At 41.3% G+C, this 23,414-nt stretch overlaps 1 protein-coding gene across 3 annotated transcripts in view; it reads left to right on the top strand.

The window, feature by feature from the left end:
* LOC149141582 (uncharacterized) overlaps nt 1–23,414 on the top strand; it is a 498,683-nt gene that overhangs the window by 200,616 nt on the left and 274,653 nt on the right. For all 3 annotated transcript variants that reach the window (XR_016265175.1, XM_089452912.1, XM_089452913.1), the window contains 2 exons: nt 250–379; nt 1,106–1,156. Coding sequence is in view for 2 of the 3 variants with exons in the window: in XM_089452912.1 (XP_089309038.1) it covers nt 250–379; nt 1,106–1,156 (181 nt within the window). In the remaining variant the exon portion in view is untranslated. The remainder of the gene's footprint in view (nt 1–249; nt 380–1,105; nt 1,157–23,414) is intronic.

Genomic DNA, 23,414 nt, shown 5'->3' with positions numbered 1-23,414 from the left:
ATGGTATGAATATCAATTAGTAGAAGCTTTTTTGGAACTCTAAGTTGCTCTTTTTCTGTCAAGTTCCTTTTAGTAAAGTGTAGGTGTTTTAGCTGTTTATGCTTTTCTGCCATTTTTTCCCAGACAAACATGTTGGGAGATCTTTTCCTAGAGTGTAACGAGAATATATTTGCTTCTACCATTTTGCAGTTTACTTATACCTTTCAATTTCTACTTACTATAAAATCTGGATCTCTTTCTCAAATGCAGGTATGCTCATCCTTGGTTGGCACTGCTTATGTTTGTTCCAAGTGCTCTTGTTGGCTTATTATTGCCAAAGATAATTTGGAGAGACTCACTAGCTAATAATCTGACTACCATTGATAAAGTTTCTAAAGAGGTAAATCCCGTGAAAGCCGATATTTGTTCCTAGCTATTAGAAAAGAACTAGTGACCAATTTCGTGTGTGTCACTGTGCCCCAACAGATCTATTTGAAGCTCCTTTTCTGTTCTTTCTTGCTTTTCCTAATTTATTTTTTCATGCCAATCAAACTGCATATAAGGCCTTGTAAATTTGTAATGCCTAATCATTCTAATTCAACTCAAATTTTATGTTACCAGAGGGTGCCCAAATCCTTTTTTGCGGCCTCTGCAATAAAGATACATCCTTCATCAGGATGCCATATTTGAAAATGATCCTTTAAGCAGTTATTATCTTGTTAACTCCATTAAAACTAAGGTTCCCCTGATGAAGAAGCTAAGGAAAGTTAGGGAGGAATTTTGAACTTGAGTAGGATGGACAAAAACTTCAGATTGCTTTTTTCACCTATTGTTTTTTGAACAGGTCAAGAATTATCTTCGTCACGTTATGTCATTAAATGTGCCTCTTTTATTCAGCTAAACTAGACATTGGTTAGCTGTGGCCATGCAATAAATATGTGTATATTCATGTTTTGTTTCTTTTTATCTATGGTTGTTCATTGAAATTGCCTGAAGCGGAGCATGTTCTTGCAGTTGCTTTGTCAGTTGCGTTGGAGGTGTTTCCAGAACTTATAGTATTTCAAAATGGTTAGTGCTTGAAGTACATTCTAATTGTGATTGGTCCTTTCTTGGTTGGCATGAGCAGGACTGGGCAAATCATTGGGGATCAGTCGCCTTTTATGCTACAGTAACTTTAGTAAGCAACTCTTTCTTCTTTGTTTAAGTTTTTTTGATGAGATACAGTGTTTTTCATTCTACATTGTGTTAATTTTACTTAGGGCAACATTGTTCTTTGCTTTGATAATTTCATTGCATCATTTACACACTAAATTCACCCCACAACATTATAACATTATTACAACGTATGCAATTATGTAGAAAGAACAATATCAACAACAATGCAGTGGAACATAAAGGAACAACAGAAGAAAAGACAAGTATGCATAAAGACAACAGGATTGGTCGGAGACCAGGGCAAAACCCCACAAAGGGGAAAACCCGAAATTCTTCTTCTTCTTCTATTAGATTTCATCATTTGTAATTTTGTTCAGCTAAGATACAAAGTACATCATTATCATTGTAAATCATATTAGGCCATCTAGGGCCAATCTAGAGGGGTTCACAACTACGTTTGTGAACAATACAAGATACATTCATTATACAACGAGAATACTGCTTCCTTCTTAGAATCAAGGTTTCTCTTACGATGCTGCCATGCCATATCAATACACTAACACCTATGCTGTTCTGCCAGGCCATTACTGTTCTAAGATACCAATGATACCATTAATGCAATGCTTGCTAATACTATTCTGCATACGATGTCAATTCAATGTACTTATACACTGCCAATCTGATCAGAGGAACAATTCGTAGATACTACAAAATGATGCCATTGAAACTGGAGTGAGATGACAGATTGTGGATGCCATACTTATAACGGTGATGCCATACATCAACCATATAGGAGTTGCGTTGTCAATTTCATATATATAAAGACCATAGTTCCACCATGTTTCCGAGACATGGGGATGAGGGAGTGGGGAAACGCGGGAGCAGCCTATGCAAAAGTTCCCCACCAATTTTTAGGAAACGTGGGGGGATGTCGGGGTCTTTAACACAAGGGACCCCGACAAAAATAGTAAAATACTAAAAAATTATAAATATATCATTGAAATTTAATAGTTTAACTATCTTTATCATTATATAACACTTACATCATGAAGGATAAATCGATGAATCATATAACTGAAACAAATTTAAAATGAAAAACATGATACAATCATACATGTAACATTGTACAATGAAAATAAAAGTTTAAACCATATTGAAGTTCCAACTGTGAATACTGAATATTGAAATAAAAGTAAAGTCTGATACATAAAGATTCAAATTTTTATAGAGTCAAGTATAATATTTCAGATATCAAGATTCAAAACAAACTAAAGTCTACAACTGAACTCTGAAACAGAAAAGTCGAAAAACATAAGAACATATCAAATGACAAATGAACATAAAATTGCTCAAGGTACTGCCCCTCTAGTCTCTGCATCTAGCTGCTGCACGAATAAATCAGGATCAACCATGTCAACATCTGAATCATAATCACTTGCATTATCAAACATGTTAAGTGGCACACCAACCAAACCCATCTGTGTCTCATCAAGTCCCTCCTCCATATCTGCCTATGCATCATCCTCTAGATCAACATCCCATCTTCTTGTTGGTCCCTTCAAATACTCAGGTGTTCTTCCTATGGTCAAGATGTGGGGCATTGTGCACAACTAACTTCTCCGCTCTTCTAGAGGTAAGCATGTTCCTCTTGATAGAGTGGATGAAGCTATATGTGGACCATTTCCTCTCTACTGTAAAGGAACTAGCAATCTGAGGCAACAAACACATAGCTAGATGTTTGAGCTCTGGAGCACCATCCCCATGCATCCTCCACCAACCAATCGGGTCATCTTGGCCTAGATCTATGTGCTCTACCCAAGCACCACATGTGTTGAAAGGGCCACTAAGAGATGCAAGTCGAAGTTGACTTTTTTTTAATGATTTGACCTCGATTTTTTATGGAAACGCAAGAAACGTTTCCTCTTCCGGGAGGAAACGGCCCCCCCTTCGAGTTTCCTCGTGTTTTCTTTTTTTGGGAGATGTGGGGAAACGCCCCCCAGGCATCCCCACGCCCCCAGAGTGCAAGGAAGTGTGGGGATGCGATTCCTAGGTGGGGGGATGCATCCCTATGGAACATTGATAAAGACTATACTTCAGACATGAGAGACTGTGCCCATTTGCAAGTTACAGGGACTATCATATACGAGATCAATACATACAACAATGCCGAGACTTATCTATATAATACTTATCATACATAACATTGTCGAGACATAGTGCTGCGACATATAATAGTGTTGTGACTCATCAACAATGTTGTAGCCTAAGGCTAGTGCCATGAGCGAGGGTGAAGACCTGTGACAATAACTTAGATGCAAATGTGAGAGACCTGAGGCATATGCGATAACACTATAGATAGAGTGAAGACTTGTAATCAATACTTATGCGAGCAGCGAGAGTATGTGATGCCATGTACATTGAGTCTATACCATGCGAGATTATGCGATGCCATGTACATTGAGTCCATACCATGCGAGACTATCCGATGCTATGTATATTGAGTCCATATCATGCAAGACTATGCGATGCCATGTATACTGAGTCCGTACCATGTGAGACTATGCGATGAGTGTCAAACAAAGATGCGATGATAGCCATACAGGGATGCGATGAGAGTCAAACATATAATATATAGCTGAGCCACTTAAAATTGTATGAGCTGTCTTAAACCCATTCGATGCTTTCCATTAGAGTGTGAGAGCCATCATACAGTGCAAGAGCCTTGGTGAGAGAATCAGAAAGCGAGATCATTCCACATTACATACCTGTGAGTTATGCGAGACACAATGACCGCAAATGATAACTTTAACCTTCGATCCACAGAGAACAGGGCTTCATTGTGAAAATTCCAGTATGGAATTCTATTGCAGCAACTAGTATTATTTCTCCTAATTGTTAATTAATTTAACAATTTATCTGCTACAAAAAATATTAAAATAAACACACTCCAACCTTCACAAATAAAATTGAAGAAAAATAATGAGCTAGAAACTGCGAAATGCTAGCACACACATAAAATATGAGACAATTATTTTTGGACAAATGTCCCAGGAAAAACCCAACTTGGGAAAACCAGTGCAACTGTGAGGGTTTTTATTATTATAAAGCAGTGAAAATCTAAGTACAATCTGGATGCCTGAAACTGGAAATCCACAACATGAAAATCTGGGCAAAATTACTGAAGGGTAATTACCCTTCCTCCCCAAGTAATGCCGACACAACCTGCCTAGAGAAGTCGCCATCCTGAAGCCTCTGCATCAGCCTTTGCGCTGCACTACGCAGTAGTCACTATGACGTCAAGCCTCTGACTGGTCTTTGGTGAAGTCGTTCTGCCTTCTGCTGCTGAGCAAATTGTCTCTCAAGCCCTCTGGAACCTCTACCCGGCCACTGGAACTGAGAACACATTTTCTCCCTAGCAAATCAAACTGCCCTCCCTAAAGCAACTGCGCAGTCCTCTGCGCTGCCTCACTGGGAAAACTCGACCTTCTTGTTGCTGCCTCTCCGGATCTGGAAAAGCTTCCTTTGGATCATTGTCCCTGCCCCTCACTCATACCCTAAGTTTAGACTTAGGAAATATTTAAAAATCCGTTAATAATCTAACTGAGACACTTCTAGGCGGAATTTCCAAAAACAATTTCTGAGTTTTGAAGATCTCATGTATTCTAGCCTCTCCACCAAATTCCATGGTTAGAACACATCTGATGCTGTAAAAAATAACACTCCCTCTTAGCGAGGAATGTGTTCTAGTGCTGCACACCCTACCACAACAATCTGTCTCTGTATCATCTCTTGTCACGTTGCTGATGTCTGGTTGCCGCTGCCCATGAACTACTGCACAACTCTAATGTTGCATCTGTGCTGCTGTTGACATTGACATATTGTTGCCAACTCTGCATCTGCGCACTGCAACTACCTCTCATCTGTTGCTGCTGCAACTAAAAAGCATCCAAAATACTGAATCAACTGTGTTCAGTATGTTTCATCTATCTCTCGAGTCTCTGACTGTTACTAGCCTCTGCATTGTCTCTAAAGAGTCTGCACTGCAGCTGACTCTGCACTGTGCCATCTGCACTGTTGCCAACACTGCATTGCGCTCCTCAGCATCTGACTGCTACTAGTCTCTGCAACTGTCTCTCGGTCTCTAACTGCATCAACTGCCACTGATCCATCCTGCTACTGAATACTGTGGGCCCCCGTAGCCAAGTAATGATCCATGAGGTGGACTCCTCAAGGACGCTGCCCAATCTCTATAGCTCTTTGGGGCTACAACACCAAATCTCCCCACCTCACTCCTAGAGGTATATTTGCGAACATCGCGAAGTCTTCCTCCAATCTGGAGGACATCCGATCGATCTTTGTTGAAGTTTCCTATTGCTCCTGCTTCTCCTCCTTGTCCTTCTTCCTGAGAGGACACTGGGTACTGTTGTGACCAAGCTCACCACATCTAAAGCATTTGACCTTTGACAGGTCCTTCTTCTTCCTTTGCTCCCCATGCCCCTGACTACGACCCTTAGATGCGAGGGCCACATTCTCCTCCTCCTTCGACGTCTTCGATCCGTTGTTGTTGTTGCCACTGATGGAGCTCTTTAACAGAGCTTGTCTCAACTCCGGTTGCAAGTTGGCCCACATCCTGACCCACTTTGGTAGCCTATCTCTGCCCAATATGATTTGGACAAGGACCTGCCACTCCTCTGAGACACTGTTGGGTGCTAATCGCATTAGCTCCGTGGGTTGAGGCACTGCCCCAACAACTGACAGCTGGTCTCGGACCTCTTGAATCTTGGTAAGGAAGGGATCTATGCCTTCCCCCTTCTGCATCCAGATGCATCTCAGCTTCTCCTCAAGAAACATCTTTCGCTGCTCGGAAGTTCCTTGGTATAATGTGGAGAGAGCATCCCACATCTATTTGGTAGTATCTTTGCCAGCTATATGTGAGACTATATGATCCCTGACTCCATCCAAGATCAACCGCTTTGCCCGTGCCATCTCCTTCTTGTATTCTTTCTGCTGATCTGCATCCTAGGGAACTGCCACTACATTATCAATGTAGGCTTTCAGGCCATATTCATCTAGAAGGAAGGACATCCTAGCCTTCCAGATGACATAGTTGGAAGCTCCATCCAACCTATCCTGATCTCTAAGCCCAACTGTGGCCATCTCTGATAATGTCGAAAGCTCCCTCTTTCCCTATGCTTGGCTGCTAGTCTGGTACTCGCACTCCCTTCTGGAATGCGTGATCTTGCAAACTGCTACTGCCAATTTGCAACTGGAAATTCAAACTTTTGAGACTCGAAGTTCCCTGAGGAAAATTTTCCCTTTGTGTGTGCTTTTCTCTTTTCCACTTGACGATGGTTCTGCTTTAGCGAACTGCTGCAAAACCCTCTGCGTCAGCCTGGAATCTGCCCAATGAAAAATCTGGAATCACTCAAATTGGAAAATCGAATTTTTCTGCCTCTCTGCTCAGAAGAATCGAACTTCCTCAAGCAACTCGCCCTGCCTGGTGAAGAACTATGCTGCTCTTGGGAATTTCGGCCTGTTTCTCTTACAATAGAATTCCTTTTTTCGCCTTCGCGCTCCCCAACTAATCAACTGTGCTCTGATACCATGTGAAAATTCCCATGTGGAATCCTATTGCAGCAACTGGTATTATTTCTCCTAATTGTTAATTAATTTAACAATTTATCTGCTACGACAAATATCAAAATACACTACAACCTTCACAAATAAAACTGCTGAAAAATAATGCATTGGAAACTGAGAAATGTTAGCACACATGCATAAAATATGAGACAATTATTTTTGGACAAATGTCCCTGGAAAAACCCAACTTGGGAAAATTGGTGCAACAGTGGGGTTTTTTATTATTATGCAACAGTGAAAATCTAAGTACAATTTGGATGCTTGAAACTAGAAATCTACTGCAAGAAAATCTGGGCAAAATTATTGAAGGGAAATAACCCTTCCTCCCAAAGGAATCCCTGCACAACTTGCCTAGAGAACTCAACCTCCTGAAGCCTTTGCATCAACCTCTGCGCTGCACTGAGCAGATGGCATCAAGCCTCTGACTGGTCTCTGATGAAGTTGTTTTGCCTTCTGCTCTTGAGTAAATTGTCTCTCCGACCCTTTGAAACCTCTGCTCGACCACAGGAACTGAGAACGAATTTTGTCCCCTACAAATCAAACTGCCCTCTCTGAAGAAACAACGCAGTCTTCTGCGCTGCCTCACTAGCAAAACTCGACCCTCTTGCTGCTGCCTCTACGAATCTAGAAAAACTTCCTTCGGATCACTGTCTCTGCCCCTCACTCACTGCTTCGATCTTTGGCTCTCTCTCCAACAACTGACTGCTACTACTCAGGAAATTGATTTGCCAAGGAAATTGAACTGTTCAAGTGTATTCTCCATCACCACATCGATCTCTTCTTATATAATCCACTATTGGAGTACCAATGACCAAGATTAAAACTTAATCAGTGGCTAGGATCATCTCTTGATCGATCTGTGTGAGTTTCTAGATGATTCTCACCTTATCTCAATTAATATTGATTAATTAACCATATTCCTTAAGTTTAGACTTAGGAAAATTTTGAAATCAGTGAATAATCTAATTGAGACACATCTAGGAGGAATTTCTAGAAACAATTTATGGGTTCTGGAGATCTCATTTATTCTAGCCTCTCCACTAAGTTTCGTGGCTAGAACACATTCGATGCTACAAAAACTAATATTTGATACATGCCTTCAAACCAATGTTGTGCGAAGATCTCCATAGAGACAAACCTTGGAAGAATTCACGATTCGATGATCTAAAGTGAGCTCTTAATCATCCATATTTATATTAATTTATGCCAGTCATATACCCTTACATTTGAGAAGACGACTCTAAAATATGGAGGGAAAATCCTCAAATTTTAAATTTTGACTTTTGCCCAATTTCTTTATTTTATTTTATAATTCTTCCTTAGGCAAGCTAGGATTAATATAGGGCTTAGGGTTTCCCTTAGGGGAAAGTTTTCCCAACGCTACCCAACTTTAACATTCCCTCTTAGCCAGGGAGAATATTCCATCTACGTCATAGGCCTCATCTCATCATGACATATCTTGAGTGTACATATGGAATACAAACATCAATATCAACGATAAGACCCATCTCATATCGTCTCATAAAAGAAGAGGAATAATGCAAGAACAAAGGTAGGGGAGATCAATCCTCAAACCTTACTAATCTCCATCTTAGCTATATCCATGTCATCACATCTCGACTTAGTTTCCTTTGACCATTGGTTGAACAATCTCGATCTAAAAAAGAAGAAGAATCATCATAAGGGAGTCCATCTCAACCCAGATCATCAACTTAGGGGTGCATCCGACTTCCATCCTATATCCAATAATCAATACGGTCATTTGAAGTAGAATCATTATGGTCATCAAGTCACATCTCATCCCGGCTCATTTATGTCTATCTTCAGTTGTGGAACAATCTCAAATCTAACGAAGATGAATTTGACATTATAGGGGAGCCTAGCTCAACCCACAACAACATAGAAGAGGCTTGCTAAACCTGGACCACATCGGGGAGCCCAGCTCAACCCAGAACATTTGCCAGTGGGGAGCCCAATGCTACTTCTCGGGAACCATCTGGTAGTGGGGAGCCATTGCTACAACTTGGAAACCTTCGTCAAATGGACGTAAAGACCGCATTCCTCCATGGCATGCTACAAGAAGAAGTATACGTTGAACAACCACATGGATTTGAAGTAGGAGATCGAAAGACACATGTTTGTAGATTAAAGAAGGCATTGTATGGTTTGAAGCAAGCCCTAACAGCATGGTAAACCCGCATAGACAATTATTTGGTGAAGGTGGGATTCACAAGAAGCAATGCCGATCCCAATCTCTACTTCAATGTAGTCCAAGGTATGCCACTGATTTTGATTTTATATGTTGACGATCTATTCCTAACAAGTAGTGAGCCTCTGATGATCGAGTGTAAGAGGTTACTATCTTCTGAATTCGAGATGAAGGACCTTGGATTCATGCACTACTTTTTAGGCCTTGAAGTGTGGCAAAGGCCCGGTGAGATTTTTCCTTTCACAAGGAAAATATGTTGTGAAGCTGTTGGAAAGATTTGGAATGATAGAATGCAAGTCCCTACCCACACCAATGGAAATGAACTTCAAGATATGTAGAGAAGCTGCAGGACCCGATTTGGCGAATCCATCTGAGTATAGACAATTGATTAGGGCTTTGATGTTCCTTGTGAACAGCCATCCAGACGTATGTTATGTAGTGAACACGTTGAGTCAATTCATGACTGAGCCTATCCATGCACATTGGACTGCTGCCAAACACATTTTGAGATATTTGCAGGGGACAATTACATGGGATACTCTGCCGGAGATGTTCGACTACATGGATACACTGATGCAGACTAGGCGGGAAATGTTATCGACAAAAAGAGTATGTCAGGATGTTGTTTTAGTCTTGGATTTGCCATGATATCTTGGATGAGCAGGAAACAAAAGTCTGTAGCATTGAGTATTGCCGAGGCAGAGTATATTGCTGCTAGCATGGCTAGTTGCGAAGCAGTTTGGTTGAGGAAACTCTTTGGAGAGCTATTTGAGTAGGTCCTAGACACTATAGTGATATATTGCAACAAAAAGAGTGGGATCCGTCTGGAAGAGAATCCTGTGTTCCATGACAAGTCCAAGCACATAGAGATCCAATACCACTTCATTTGTGATATGGTGTAGAGAGGAGTTGTTCGACTCCATCACATATCGACAGATGAGCAGATTGCAGATATTCTCACCAAGGCTTTGCTGAAAGGGAAGTTCTTGGTCTTCAGAGAGCAACTTGGACTGATGGATGTGACCCCTCCTGATAAGGGGCACCACTGATTGAGGACATTGAGCCATACTCTTCCCCCCTGTTTGAGCTCCCAGGGTGAGGAATTGAGATAGAGGGCTCCTGGGGTTGAGGGAACTCTGGACAATAGGGTATCACCGCTATCTATTATCCATAGGGTTGGAGTAGTAGCTCACCCTATCTTGGTCTTTGCAGAGTGTACCCCAGTTGTCATCATACCCACAAGCTGGGCTTGTTGGGATTATTCCTCCTTGTCTGGCCAACGGGTGAGGGGGCTTGGGGTTGTGAGATCCTTACCTCTGGTAAGTCCTATATCTCGCCCAAGGTAGGATTATGATGTAGGTGTTCTACTGCATGACTCTTCAGGGTCATTGTTGGGAAGATCGGTGAGCAATAGGATGGGTTGAGTAGTAGCTCCCCTACATCACCTATTGCTCGATATGGGTCAAGTTGTAGCTCCCCCGTGATATTCCAGGTAGTAGCCCGATGACATATTTCCGGTAGTAGCTCGATGAGATATTTCCGGGTAGTAGCCCGATGATAGACATTTCTGGGTAGTAGCCCGCTGACAGATATTCTGGGTAGTAGCTTGCTCATAGATATTCCAGGTTGTAGCCTGATGGACAGAGGGTGGTAGATTTTGCTCCCCATGATTCTTCTTCTTTAGATTCGAGAATGTTTCAGTAGATAGAGTTAAGCATATTTGTACACATGATGACAGGATGACACATTGATCGATGGACAGATTTTACAGGTGGAATTCTCCCTAGTTGAGAGGGAATGCTAAAAATATGCAACTGCGGTCAAATTCCAATTTGGAATACTCATTTGATGGAGATGATGATGGCATTGAGTTCCTCTTTCCGAGAGGACCAAAATCGACCTAAAGATCACCTCGTTCAGACAAGCAGAAGTTAGTTTTTGATTTTGTGCACCCACTCATGGATATTGGATCAGGTCAGCTTCACTTTCATACACACTTGGACAGGTCAGCCTCAACATCAAATGGACATTGTTGGACACCCCTATAAGCCTATATATACAAGTGACCTAAAAGCTCATTTGGACATCACAACATCAAACATCTTCTTCTCTTCTATCTGATTTGGTTCGACACATTGGCGAAGGAAAAGGTCGTACAGAGGTTCGAAGTCTCAGATCCGAAGCTCACACAAAATTAGGGTTTCTACTCCAGACGCTGACACAGAACTGGGAAATTTTGTCCCTAGACGCATGCATGCTATAGGCAAGACAACGTCCAGGAAGCTATAGATGCTCGCATGCTAACTTGAAGGGAGCGTCTGGGGTTTGACTACAGTTAACCATCATCTGAAGTTTTATAAAGCTATCTGAAGTTTGAATCAAGTTGTCTCTAATATATTCTGCCACTGTAAACCGGTTTCTGAAGTTGTTGGGTTGTATTATTGATCATATTGTATTGGGCTCATTGTACTCTCTGCTGAACATTTTATGACAATCTAATAGAAGAAGAATTTCAAAGGGTTTTCCCCCTAATGGGATTTTTCCCTGGTCTTTGACCAAATCTGGTGTCTCTTGTTGATGTACTGATTGTCTTCCTTGTCATTGCATATATTGTTCTATCTTCAATTACTGTTAATGAATGGAAAGACTAATTGTAATTGGAAATAATTCTAATTGAAGTTTGGAATTGGGCTAAAGTAATTGATACAGTATAGAACATTTTGAAAAATTAACAAATCGGGCAAGCATGATCCAGATCCGAAATTGGCAAGAAAGGAGAGCAGTCTTTTAGCCCTTGCTATCCCAGACCCGGGTGCCCCAAAGAAGGGAAAGAAAGGTCGGAAAATGACAAAGGAAGTAATCAGGGAAGCTGGAGAACTCCTATTCAATTCCGGGCAGATGGGACAATTGACGGATTACTTTCCCAGATCCATCCCTGCTTCTCAATGAAGATCGTCTCCTGGAATTCAGGGCTTAAACAACAAAGCTAACCTCCGATATCTTAAAGAAAAGATAACTAAGTACAATCCAGATATAGTGCTCCTACAGGAGACCAAGATGATGGACAATAAAATACTAGAGGCCAGTCAATGCTTAGTTCCCCGTAGGCAGCGATCCAGAACCCGATGTTACGCGTAATATTGTGTTACGTTTCATTCACCGCTGTTACGCTATAAATCCAATCCAAGGTTGCACTCCACTGGGATAGAAGGTCACTTACTCATCGGAGCTATTCCAAGCTATAAGGTCAAGGTCATTGTGCTCAACCAATCTCACGTGTTACTGGAAGGAAGGTGCCCCAAAATGACACCAATCAATCAGTCATGGTTCCAAAAAGCCATGGTGTTCCTGGGTTTGACGCCATCTCAAGAATGAAATTGTTATAGTCGTATGCGGCTCACTCAATGCAGCTGCAATATTGAGCGTGATGCAATAATGAGGGATGCTGGAAGAATAGCGAGGTCATGATGATAGACGCTATAGGGTCGGCAGGGGGTATAGCAATCCTATGGGACCCGAACAAAGTTCTCTTCAAAGATTGGATCGACACCCGCTTCTCCCTTTCAGGATCCTTTAGGCTTTTCGACACCGATGCATGGATCAGTTTAACTGCGGTGTATGGACCCTTTGTTCCCGAGGACAAGGATTTATTTCTTATGCGGTTACGAGCCCTTGGCCATTCTTGGGCATTCCCTGGGTGGATCGTTTGGGGAGACTTCAACATGATCAGGAACCTGGAGGAAAAGTGTGGCAAAATTCGTAGACTGGACCCCTCTTCCACGACCTTCAATGAGATGATTGAGTATGTACATCGAGCAGATGTCATCACTAAAAAGGGACTCCATACATAGAATAACCGATGCAGAGGACTTCACCAAATAGCTAGTCGCTTGGATCGATTTCTCTTGTCTGAACACCTCATGATGAAAGATCAGGCTATCGAAGCAGATATCCTCCCCTCTATGGGATCAGATCACTGACCCCTCTGACTCACCTCGACTTCTTATTTCATGCCCAAAAAGAAACCCTTATGGTTTGAAAGTTTCTGGATATGGCACCCAGGCTTTGTGGATAAACTGGAGGACTAGTGGAAAACTTTAGAGGTGCCTCCCAGCGACTGCATGTAGATCTTTCAAAGGAAACTCAAGGCCTTAAAGCAATGGATAAAAGTTTGGAATCGAGAGGAGTTTGGAGACATTTTTGCCGAGAAATGCAAACTTTAAGAGCGATTAGAGGCTATTCAAGTGCAGATAGTTTGCAATGGCCACTCTAACGAATTAGCTGCTGAAGAAGTCCGTCTGATCTTGGATTTGGAGGAACGAAAAATCCAGGAAGAAGTCCTGTGGTGTCAGAAATATCGCATACAATGGCTCAGGGAGTGAGAGAGGAACTCAAAGTTTTTCCACCACTCCATGATCAATCGTCAACACCACAACCGCATCACCTTGCTAACATCACCCAAGGGCATCCGCTTGGAACGACAGGAAGATATTGAGTGAGAGCTGATCTCCTTTTACTACTCACTTCTGCGCGACAAAAGGCATGATAGATCTGAAGATATAGCGAAGATAACTTGACACATTCCCTCGTTGGTAACTCCAGCGTAGAATGAAGCCCTTCTTAGCCCAATCTCCTATGCGAATGTGGAAGCCGTGGTTAAGGCATTGCCCTCAAATAAAGCCCCAGGGCCCTACGACTTTATTGCAGAGTTCTTCAAAGTTCGCTGGTCTTTTCTTGGGCCAGAAATCTTGGAAATGGTGGAGGAATCTTGCTGTCTCAAACAAGAATGGTCTGGTCTTAATGCCACCTTCATTACATTAATTCCTAAAACCCAAGAGGCCAACTCGCCAAGTGGATTTCGGCCCATTGCCCTCTGCAACGTGATCTATAAGATTCTTTCGACAACTTAAGCCTATCCTTCACCACATCATCAGTTAGGAACAATCGGGCTTCGTAGAAGGGCGACAGGTTTTAGATGGTATAGTCACAACTCATGAAACTATTCACTCCCTCAAGAGCAACAAGAAGCAGGGTATGATGCTCAAGCTCGACCTCTCAAAAGCCTACGATAGACTTAATTGGTCCTACCTACTGGAAAACATGTGCGCCTTCGAGTTTTCAGTAGAGTGGATTCACTGGATTAAATCTTTAATCTCCACTCCCTTCTCCATCTTGGCGAATGACGCTCCTTCTGCCACCTTCAAATCTTCTAGGGGTATCCAGTAGGGAGATCCGCTTTCGCCCTTCCTCTTTATTATTGTAGCATAGGGTCTTGGCAGATTGATCTCTGCAGCCAAAAGCACTAATGCTCTTCGAGGCCTTCAATTGCTCGGAACCAATATATTCATGACACATCAACAGTTCGTGGATGACAACCTCTTATATGGCGAGGCCACCATCCGGGAAGCTCTCCAGATTCACAACATTCTCGCAGAATTTCAGGCGGCCTCAGGTATGCTGCTTAACAAAGATAAGCCTTGCATCTATTTTTTTCATACTCCCTGTCCAGTTCAGTCATTTTAGGCTCGAGTTCTGGGATTCACTATTGGATCTCTGTCGTATAAGTACCTAGGGGTTCCCTGTCGATCTAAAGATGATCTGAGGTTGTCACTGATGTCAACCTAAGAAGCACCACGGGCTACCCTGATCTTGCAAGGGAATTTTGACTTGACAACTTACTCTATTTTGAGTCAAGGATCTTCTAGATGGATTCTACTTGTCGAGATGTTTCCGTTGATATATGGCACACCAAGTAATTCTTCACGGTTTGAGAGATATTCATGTTTGAAGTTAGTAACCCTAGTTAGTGGGCTAAAACCCTATGGGGTTGTGGCATGGCACTCATAATTGGTTTTGGTCATTGAATAGTCAATAATTAATAATTTTTTAAGCTCCTAAAATCCCTCCAACATTCTCTATAGAAGCCCCTCTCAACTCTATAAAAAGAAATCTCATATATCCTCCAAAAGTAGTGATCGTGGCATTTTCGCTATAACTTCATTTCTGCGAAGTCTTAGATTCTGAAATTAAAACCCATTTGATTCGCAATCCTGATGAACGTCGTGACCGAATTTCAAATCTTGGTTTGCTATATTTTTGGAGATATGATCTGTGGAAGTTAGGGTTTTTGCAGGCTGCTGAATTTCATCTCAAAGAAGTGACCTTGGGAAAATCGTCATAACTCTCTCTTTGAGAAGAGGATTGGAATTCTGTAAAAAGTGGTGGATAGTGCACGGACTGTAGTTTTCTGTGTATCAATTTCAGAGCCGAAGGAGGAAACAATGACACATGACATGTTGTACAAGTTCACTCTACTGAACTAGTCCATAATTAGGTCATTGTGAGAGATTGGGCATAACTTTGCCTTGAAGAATCCAAATCGGGTCAGACCTATGGCATTGGAAAGAAGACTTAGAGGACTACTACAGAACCGAAGATCAGATATTGGGGATTTAAATTCACAGAGATACATCAGATTAAATATCGTGCTCCTAGAAGGCAAGAAAAACTAGATCAAGTGTTGTCAAGGGGTGCAAAGGACCAGACTTTCTAGGGAAGCAAAGAGCAAGGTGCAGCAAAATGCAGCAGAGGTAAGCTATAGGTAAGTATCTTCTGTATATATGTTCATCTCTTAATTTCATTAGGTTCTTTGTATTCTAATTTGTTGTTTTTGTTTAGCACTGACATATGCTCTGTAGGATGAGGTAAGTTTTGCTATTATCATGTCATGGGTATTTCCTTGAAGACTTTTTGCAGGTATTATATATTCATCGAGAGAAGATTCAATGCATAATCTAATGTTTTGAAGAGTGAGAAAGGGTAGCACGACAAGAGCAACAATCAAGGTGTAGAACAACAGCAAGAAGTTCACCACATGAAGTCTTCAAGTGGGAAGCACTGCATACAATCATTGTAAAAGTGTTATTGTACAAAGTCATTGTAAAAGCATAATTGTAAAAGTTGTACAAGTGTCTATCTGCCAAGAGTTGAAGAGTCAGTGTCGGGAGGTCTAGGATCATCATTAGGTGGTTGTGTCATAGTTGGGGTTATGGTTTAGTTTGTCTTCTTCTTCTACATCATTCTATATCATTGTATAGTGGACCATTTTCCTTGGTACGAGAGTCCATTCTTCTTTTATTCTTCTATAGGGTGGTAGGGTGGTGCTAGGGTGAGTTGTAGCTCATTGGGTGTTGGGGCATTCGTTCAGTTGACTACTGAAGAATCTCGGGCGTTGGAGCGTCCATCCAGTGGGAGCTGGAGAAGAATGCTTTTCTAGAATTCTAGGAAGTTGTTGCTTTCATTTCAGTTGGGGCTGAAGATTAAAGAATTTATTAGAAAAGCGTTCGGTGGTTTTTGACTCGGAGGGGGTTTTCCACCTAAAATCTTTGTGCCTCCTGTGTTCTTTTATTTACTGTTATTACTGCATAAATGTTAATAATAATTGAAGATTAACTAATGTTCTGAAAAGATTTAAAAGTGCTAATTGATAAGGAATACTGATTCACTCCCCCTCTCAGTGATTTCCAACAATTGATATCAGAGCTTGGTTCCTTCAATAGCAGTTTAACAACTGGAAGGATATCATGGAGCATACTAAGAATGGTGTACCTCTTTTTAATGAAAATAATTATGCACTCTGGAAAGGAAGAATGGAGGTCTATCTCTTGGCTCAAGGTTACAAAGTATGGGACACTGTTCAAAATGGCTTTACACCAACCGCGGATGAACAAGGTAAGAAGAATTTAGGAAATGATGCAAAAGCAAAGAATATTATTATCAGTGGACTTATTGAATCTACTTATCATAAGGTGTTGGGTTGTAAAACCGCCAAAAATGTATGGGACAAGCTTGAGAATATAAATGCAGGTGACTCAAATGTCAAAGAAGCAAAGCTTCAAATGTACAGAGCAAAATTTGAGCAACTAAGAATGAAAGAAGATGACAACATCGCTGCGTACTTCCAACACGTTGATGAAATAACCAACACTCTGGAAGGACTGGGAGAGCCTGTTGACGAGAAGACTATTATATGAAAGATTCTTAGAACGTTACCAGGAAGATTCAACCCAAAGGTATTGGTCTTAAAATATAGTGCAAATCTGGACAAACTCAACAAAGAGGAATTACATGGAGTTCTCATAGCATGTGAAATGAGACTTGGTGAAGAAGAGGGTACTTCGAATCTAGAAACTGCATTCGCTGCATCTAAGAAAACCAATAAGGACAAACAACCTTCAAAGGCCAAGACTTGAACCTGCACCTGCAAGTGTGAAGAAAAGGAAGATGATGAAGAAGGTTTTTTAGATGGAGAATATGCTTACTTTACGAGAAAACTAAAAATTAGTAAGGGAAAATTCAAAGGTAAACTTCCATTGATATGTTTCGGTTGTGGTGAGGTTGGGCATTTCGCAGCAAAATGTCCGAACAGAAGTGATGGAAATTCAACAGGAAAGAAAGGCTTTAAGAAATTCAACAAGCAAGGCAAGAAGAAAGGATTAAAAAAGAACTTTCTCTCTAAAGAAGATAGCTCATCATCCGATGAAGACAGTGACAGTGACGAAGAAGCCAATGAGAGAGTATTGTTTATGGCCAAGCACAATAAACAAGAGGTATCAAACAACGAAGAAGAAGGTTTGACCATAGAAGAATTTTCTAAGGAGGTAATCAAGCTTATAAAAGAGCTCAAGGTTGAGAAGATCTGTTCCAATACTCTTGAAGAACAAGTTCAAGGTCTCAAAATTGAAGTTGAAGAACACAAATGCATTGAAGAGTCACTTCAAAAGAAATTGGAAGAAAGCAACCGAGAAAGGGAAGCATTAGAAGCCGAAGTAGTCTCACTGCGTAAGGAAGTGAAGAAGGGAAAAACTGTCCAAAACTATGCCAACAGCTCAAGGGCGTTGGAAGAACTCATCAACAATCAACGATCTTACAACAACAGAACTGGCCTCGGTTACAAAGAAGAAGAAGTAGGACCTTCTACAACAAAATACAATGAACCTATGAGATCTGACAGGCATGTAGACTTCATTGGACAAGATTCGCAAGAACAGCCTTGGAAGACAATTCCCCGACGAAGATTTTCATCCAGGTACCAACATATTTTTCATGGCTATTGTTATTCATGTGGAAAATTTGGACATAGAGCTTCAGAATGTCACATGTATGTTTGGAATGAATATAATTCCAGGAGATCTCTCAGAAATGGATATTCCAGAACTCAGCATAATATCCACAAATTTTATCATTTGAGAGATGATGTCGAATGTTACAAATGTAACAATTTTGGACATATGGCTAGGGATTGTGAAGTTCCAAATAGGTACAACTATTATCGGCAAAACCCTAGAAGCAAATTTGCAGGATCACGAGATAAACACCAAACGAAATCTTCTATGAATAACATCGAATGTTACAAATGTCATAACTATGGACACATAGCTTGTAACTGCAGGTACAAGATGGAATCAACCATGAATGAAAAGCTTGACGACGAGAATAAGAAGGTTTGGAAAGGAAAATAGGTACAGGATGAACAAGTACAAGATGACCAAGAAAAGCAAGAAGGCAATAAGGTCCCAACAATTATGCTTTCATGATTTGTAACAGATTGTGAGGAATCAACAGTTGCTTCGGTTAATGACTCGAGTCAAGATGATTTGTTAAATGACACATTATTTTGAACAATTCAGCTTATCGACTCCTAGAAATTTGAAGATGAGGAGTCTATGCAATAGTATATGATACAAGTCTACGATTGACAGACAGGTAGTTTGAACAATATGGCAGTTTCATTACATGTTCAGGGGAGAAAAACAGTTGAAGGAATACAGGTTACCAGGAACAAGGCAAGATTAGTCTGAAAAGGATATGCAGAGGTTGAAGGAATCGATTTTGAAGAAACATTTTGTCCCGTTGCCAGAATGGAAGCTATCAGGATGTTTCTCGTGCCACAAAAATGCAAAGTGAGTTTGAAATGTCTATGCTTGGAGAGCTGACATACTTTTTGGGGCTTCAGATTTCTCAGTAGGATAAAGGAATATTCATATATCAAACCAAGTACATCAAGGAAATGCTCAAAAATCCAGATGGAAGATTGCAAGCCAGTCCTTACCCCCATGATAATAGGTTGCAAGTTAAGCTTAGAAGATTCGTCAAAGGATGTGGACCAAAGATTGTATAGATCCATGATTGGTAGTCTCCTATATGTGATAGCCTCCCGGCCTGATGCGATGCAGGCAGTTGGACAAGTAGCAAGATTCCAAGCAACACCAAAAGAATATCATATTATTGCCGTCAAAAGAATTCTTCGATATCTAAAGGGCACAACAGAATATGGCTTGTGGTATCCCAAGGGAAACAATCTCATTATTCAAGCCTTTACAGATGCAGATTGGGCAGGAAGCATTGATGATCATAAGAGTACTAGTGGAGCAGCATTCTATCTAGGTGGTTGTATCGTATCATGGTTGAGCAAAACAAAAACCTCAATCTCGTTATCTACAGCGGAAGAAGAATACATTGCAGCGACAACTTGTTGTACTCAAGTCCTTTGGATGAAACAAACTTTGCAAGATCTTCAAGTACAATTCAGTGAGCCTATTCCCATCTTCTGTGATAACATCAGTGCCATTTGTATCTCCAAGAATCCTGTCATGCATTCAAAAACAAAACACATTCTGATAAAATATCATTTTGTTAGAGAAAAAGTCGCTGAAAAGAATATCAAGCTTGAATATGATGGTACAAAAGAAAAAATCGTTGATATCTTCACTAAACCTTTACCTCATGAAGCATTTGAATATCTTCACCAGAAGCTTGGGATTCTCCCAAGTTCTCATTAGATTTTCCTTATTCAGAAAATAAAGGGGGAGTGGAAGTGTGTACAGGTCCGCAGGATGGTTGTGTGTCAGGGGGAGTTACCCTTTGCCATTGATGTCAAAGGGGGAGAGAAGGTAGTAGGAAGAGGTGCCCTGATCGCAGGGGGAGTACTTGTGTTGCCATCAATGCCAAAGGGGGAGATTGTTGATCTAAAGATGATCTGAGGTTGTCATTGATGTCAACCCAAGCAGCACTAGGGGCTACCCTAATCTTGCAAGGGAATTTTGACTTGACAACTTACTCTATTTTGAGTCAAGGATCTTCTAGATGGATTCTACTTGTCGAGATGTTTCCGTTGATATATGGCACGCCAAGTAATTCTTCACGGTTTGAGAGATATTCATGTTTGAAGTTAGTAACCCCAGTTAGTGGGCTAAAACCCTATGGGGTTGTGGCATGGCACTCATAATTGGTTTTGGTCATTGAATAGTCAATAATTAATAATTTTTTAAGCTCCTAAAATCCCTCCAACATTCTCTATAGAAGCCCCTCTCAACTCTATAAAAAGAAATCTCATATATCCTCCAAAAGTAGTGATCGTGGCATTTTCGCTATAACTTCATTTCTGCGAAGTCTTAGATTCTGAAATTAAAACCCGTTTGATTCAATCTTGATGAACGTCGTGGCAGAATTTCAGATCTTGGTCCGCTATATTTTCGGAGATATGATTTGTGGAAGTTAGAGTTTTTGCAGGTTGCCGAATTTCATCTCAAAGAAGTGACCTTGGGAAAATCGTCATAACTCTCTCTTTGAGAAGAGGATTGGAATTCTGTAAAAAGTGGCGGATAGTGCATGGATTGTAGTTTTCTGTGTATCAATTTTAGAGCCGAAGGAGGAAACAGTGACACGCAACACATCGTACAATTTCGCTCTACTGAACTAGTCCATAATTAGGTCATTGTGAGAGATTGGGCATAACTTTGCCTTGAAGAATCCAAATAGGGTCAGACCTGTGGCATTGGAAAGAAGACTTAGAGGGCTACTACAGAACCGAAGATCACATATTGGGGATTTGAAATCATAGATATACATTAGATTAAATATCGTGCTCCTAGAAGGCAAGAAAAAACTAGATTAAGTGTTGCCAAGGGGTGCAAAGGACCAGACTTTCTAGGGCAGCAAAGAGCAAAGTGCAGCAAAATGATGCAGCAGAGGTAAGCTACAGGTAAGTATCTTCTGTATATGTATGTTCATCTCTTAATTTCATTAGGTTCTTTGTATTCTAATTTGTTGTTTTTGTTGAGCACTGACATATGCTCTGCAGGATGAGGTAAGGTTTGCTATTATCATGTCATGGGTATTTCCTTGAAGACTTTTTGCAGGTATTATATATTCATCAAGAGAATACTCAATGCATAATCTAATGTTTTGAAGAGTGAGAAAGGGTAGCACGACAAGAGCAACAAGCAAGGTGTAGAACAACAGCAAGAAGTTCACCACATGAAGTCTTCAAGTGGGAAGCACTGCATACAATCATTGTAAAAGTGTTATTGTACAAAGTCATTGTAAAAGCATAATTGTAAAAGTTGTACAAGTGTCTATCTGCCAAGAGTTGAAGAGGCAGTGTTGGGAGGTTTAGGATCATGATTAGGTGGTTGTGTCATAGTTGGGGTTATGGTCTAGTGTGTCTTCTTCTTCTACATCATTCTATATCATTGTAAAGTGGACCATTTTCCTTGGTACAGGAGTCCATTCTTCTTTTATTTTTCTATAGGGTGGTAGGGTGGTGCTAGGCTGGTGCATGAAGTCACCAACAGGTTCAACCCTGTGAAAACTTCAGGGTGGTAGGGTGGTGCTAGGGTGAGTTGTTGCTCATTGGGTGTTGGGGCATCCGTTCAGTTGACTATTGAAGAATCTCGGGCATTGGAGTGTCTGTCCAGTGGGAGCTGGAGAAGAATGCTTTTCTAGAATTCTAGGAAGTTGTTGCTTTCATTTCAGTTGGGGTTGAAGATTAAAGAATTTATTAGAAAAGCGTTCGGTGGTTTTTGACCCGGAGGGGGTTTTCCACCTAAAATCTTTGTGCCTTATGTGTTCTTTTATTTACTGTTATTACTGCATAAATGTTAATAATAATTGAAGATTAACTAATGCTCTGAAAATATTTAAAAGCGCTAATTTCTAAGGACTATTGATTCACCACCCCCCCCCCCCCCCCCAATATTTTCCAACATTCCCCTTCTCGCTAATCCCCTTCACATTGTTCCTTGGAAGGAATTATGCTGAAAAATATCAAAGAAACTATCGAATTGGATGTTTCGTGTGTTGAACTTGGAAGGAAGGGTTACTCTTCTGAAAACGGTCCTTCAGGCTATCCCCCTATATCAACTATCGACTCTTCCTGCTCCGAAGTGTATTTATAGGGACGTGATGACTATTTTCTGAAAATTCCTATGGAGCGGAGCACCGCTAGAGAGAAAATGGCCCCTAGTTGCGTGGAACATGCTGTGGCTTCCCAAGTCAGTTGATTGACTAGGTTTGCGAGAGCCAGAGGATCTAAATGCGGCCTTAGGGGCAAAACTGTGGTGGCATTAGATACAAGGGGGTGATGAGCTTTGGAAGTTGATCTGGACACAAAAGTATGGATAGGGTAAGTCTCAAGGGACCCTTCTACGAGACCCTGCCTCCCGGTAGGGCCAACAATATGGAACATGGCCAACCAACATAGTGACCTTATTCGGGATCATTCCTTTTGGGAGATTAAGAACGACCAATCTGCTTTCTTCTGGGAGGACTCGTGGCAAGAACTCCCATAGCTTGCTCAGGTTGTGGACCTGGCTCGTCTCTGCAATCTCCTTCAGGATCTCTCAGCAGGGTGAGTGGCAGGGCAACAAGCTCAAGGATGGAGATGTTGGAAAACGAAGCAAGATTGGCCAAGGGAAATAACTAACGATAAGTGGGGGCGTCTTGCCCTGCAACTCTCCCAACATAGAATTCCTTTTTCACAAAGTCATGATAAATTATGACTGGGATATTCTACTGCTAGGAATTTTTCCCTCAAGGAAGCATATCTCATTAAAACAAATGCCCTCACCGTCCCAGAAGAACACTATGGTGCAGATTATGGACCAGCAAACTCTGGCCAAAAGTGTTTCACTTCCTTTGCTTTGTGGGACATGAGATCTGGTTATAGTGAATTGGTGTTTCCGATGGGCTTCAACCTCCCGAATATTTGGAAAGGACGCAACAGTGCAATATTTCAAGATCAAAATCCCTCGAGTTCACAAATCTAGACACAAGTGAAAGAGAACACGCGAGAAACCATACTCTTTGAAAAATGGGACCTAGACGATTGGAAGGCTGACCATCAGGAGTCACGGATCCTCCTCTCACTGAACCTCTCCTAGGCCATGGTCTATCCTTGGCCGTCTCCAGTAAGGGACCCCCCCGATCTCTCCATCAACCTTCCTCAAGCCCTTGGATGGATGCATCCAGATCAAATTTGATGGAGCCTCAAAAGGCAACCTGAGTCTAGCAGGATATGGCAGTGTTGTTCAGGATTCTATCTGTAATCCATGGGGCATATACATGGGCTACTGTGGTCACACCACCAAGA

This window comes from Pinus tabuliformis, chromosome X (assembly GCF_031772625.1).
Source record: "Pinus tabuliformis cultivar Carrire ecotype Pingquan chromosome X, CPIR1, whole genome shotgun sequence".
NCBI classification, from domain to species: Eukaryota; Viridiplantae; Streptophyta; class Pinopsida; order Pinales; family Pinaceae; genus Pinus; species Pinus tabuliformis.
The sequence above is the reverse complement of the archived record's forward strand: the minus strand, read 5'-3'. Positions and strand labels throughout refer to the sequence as shown.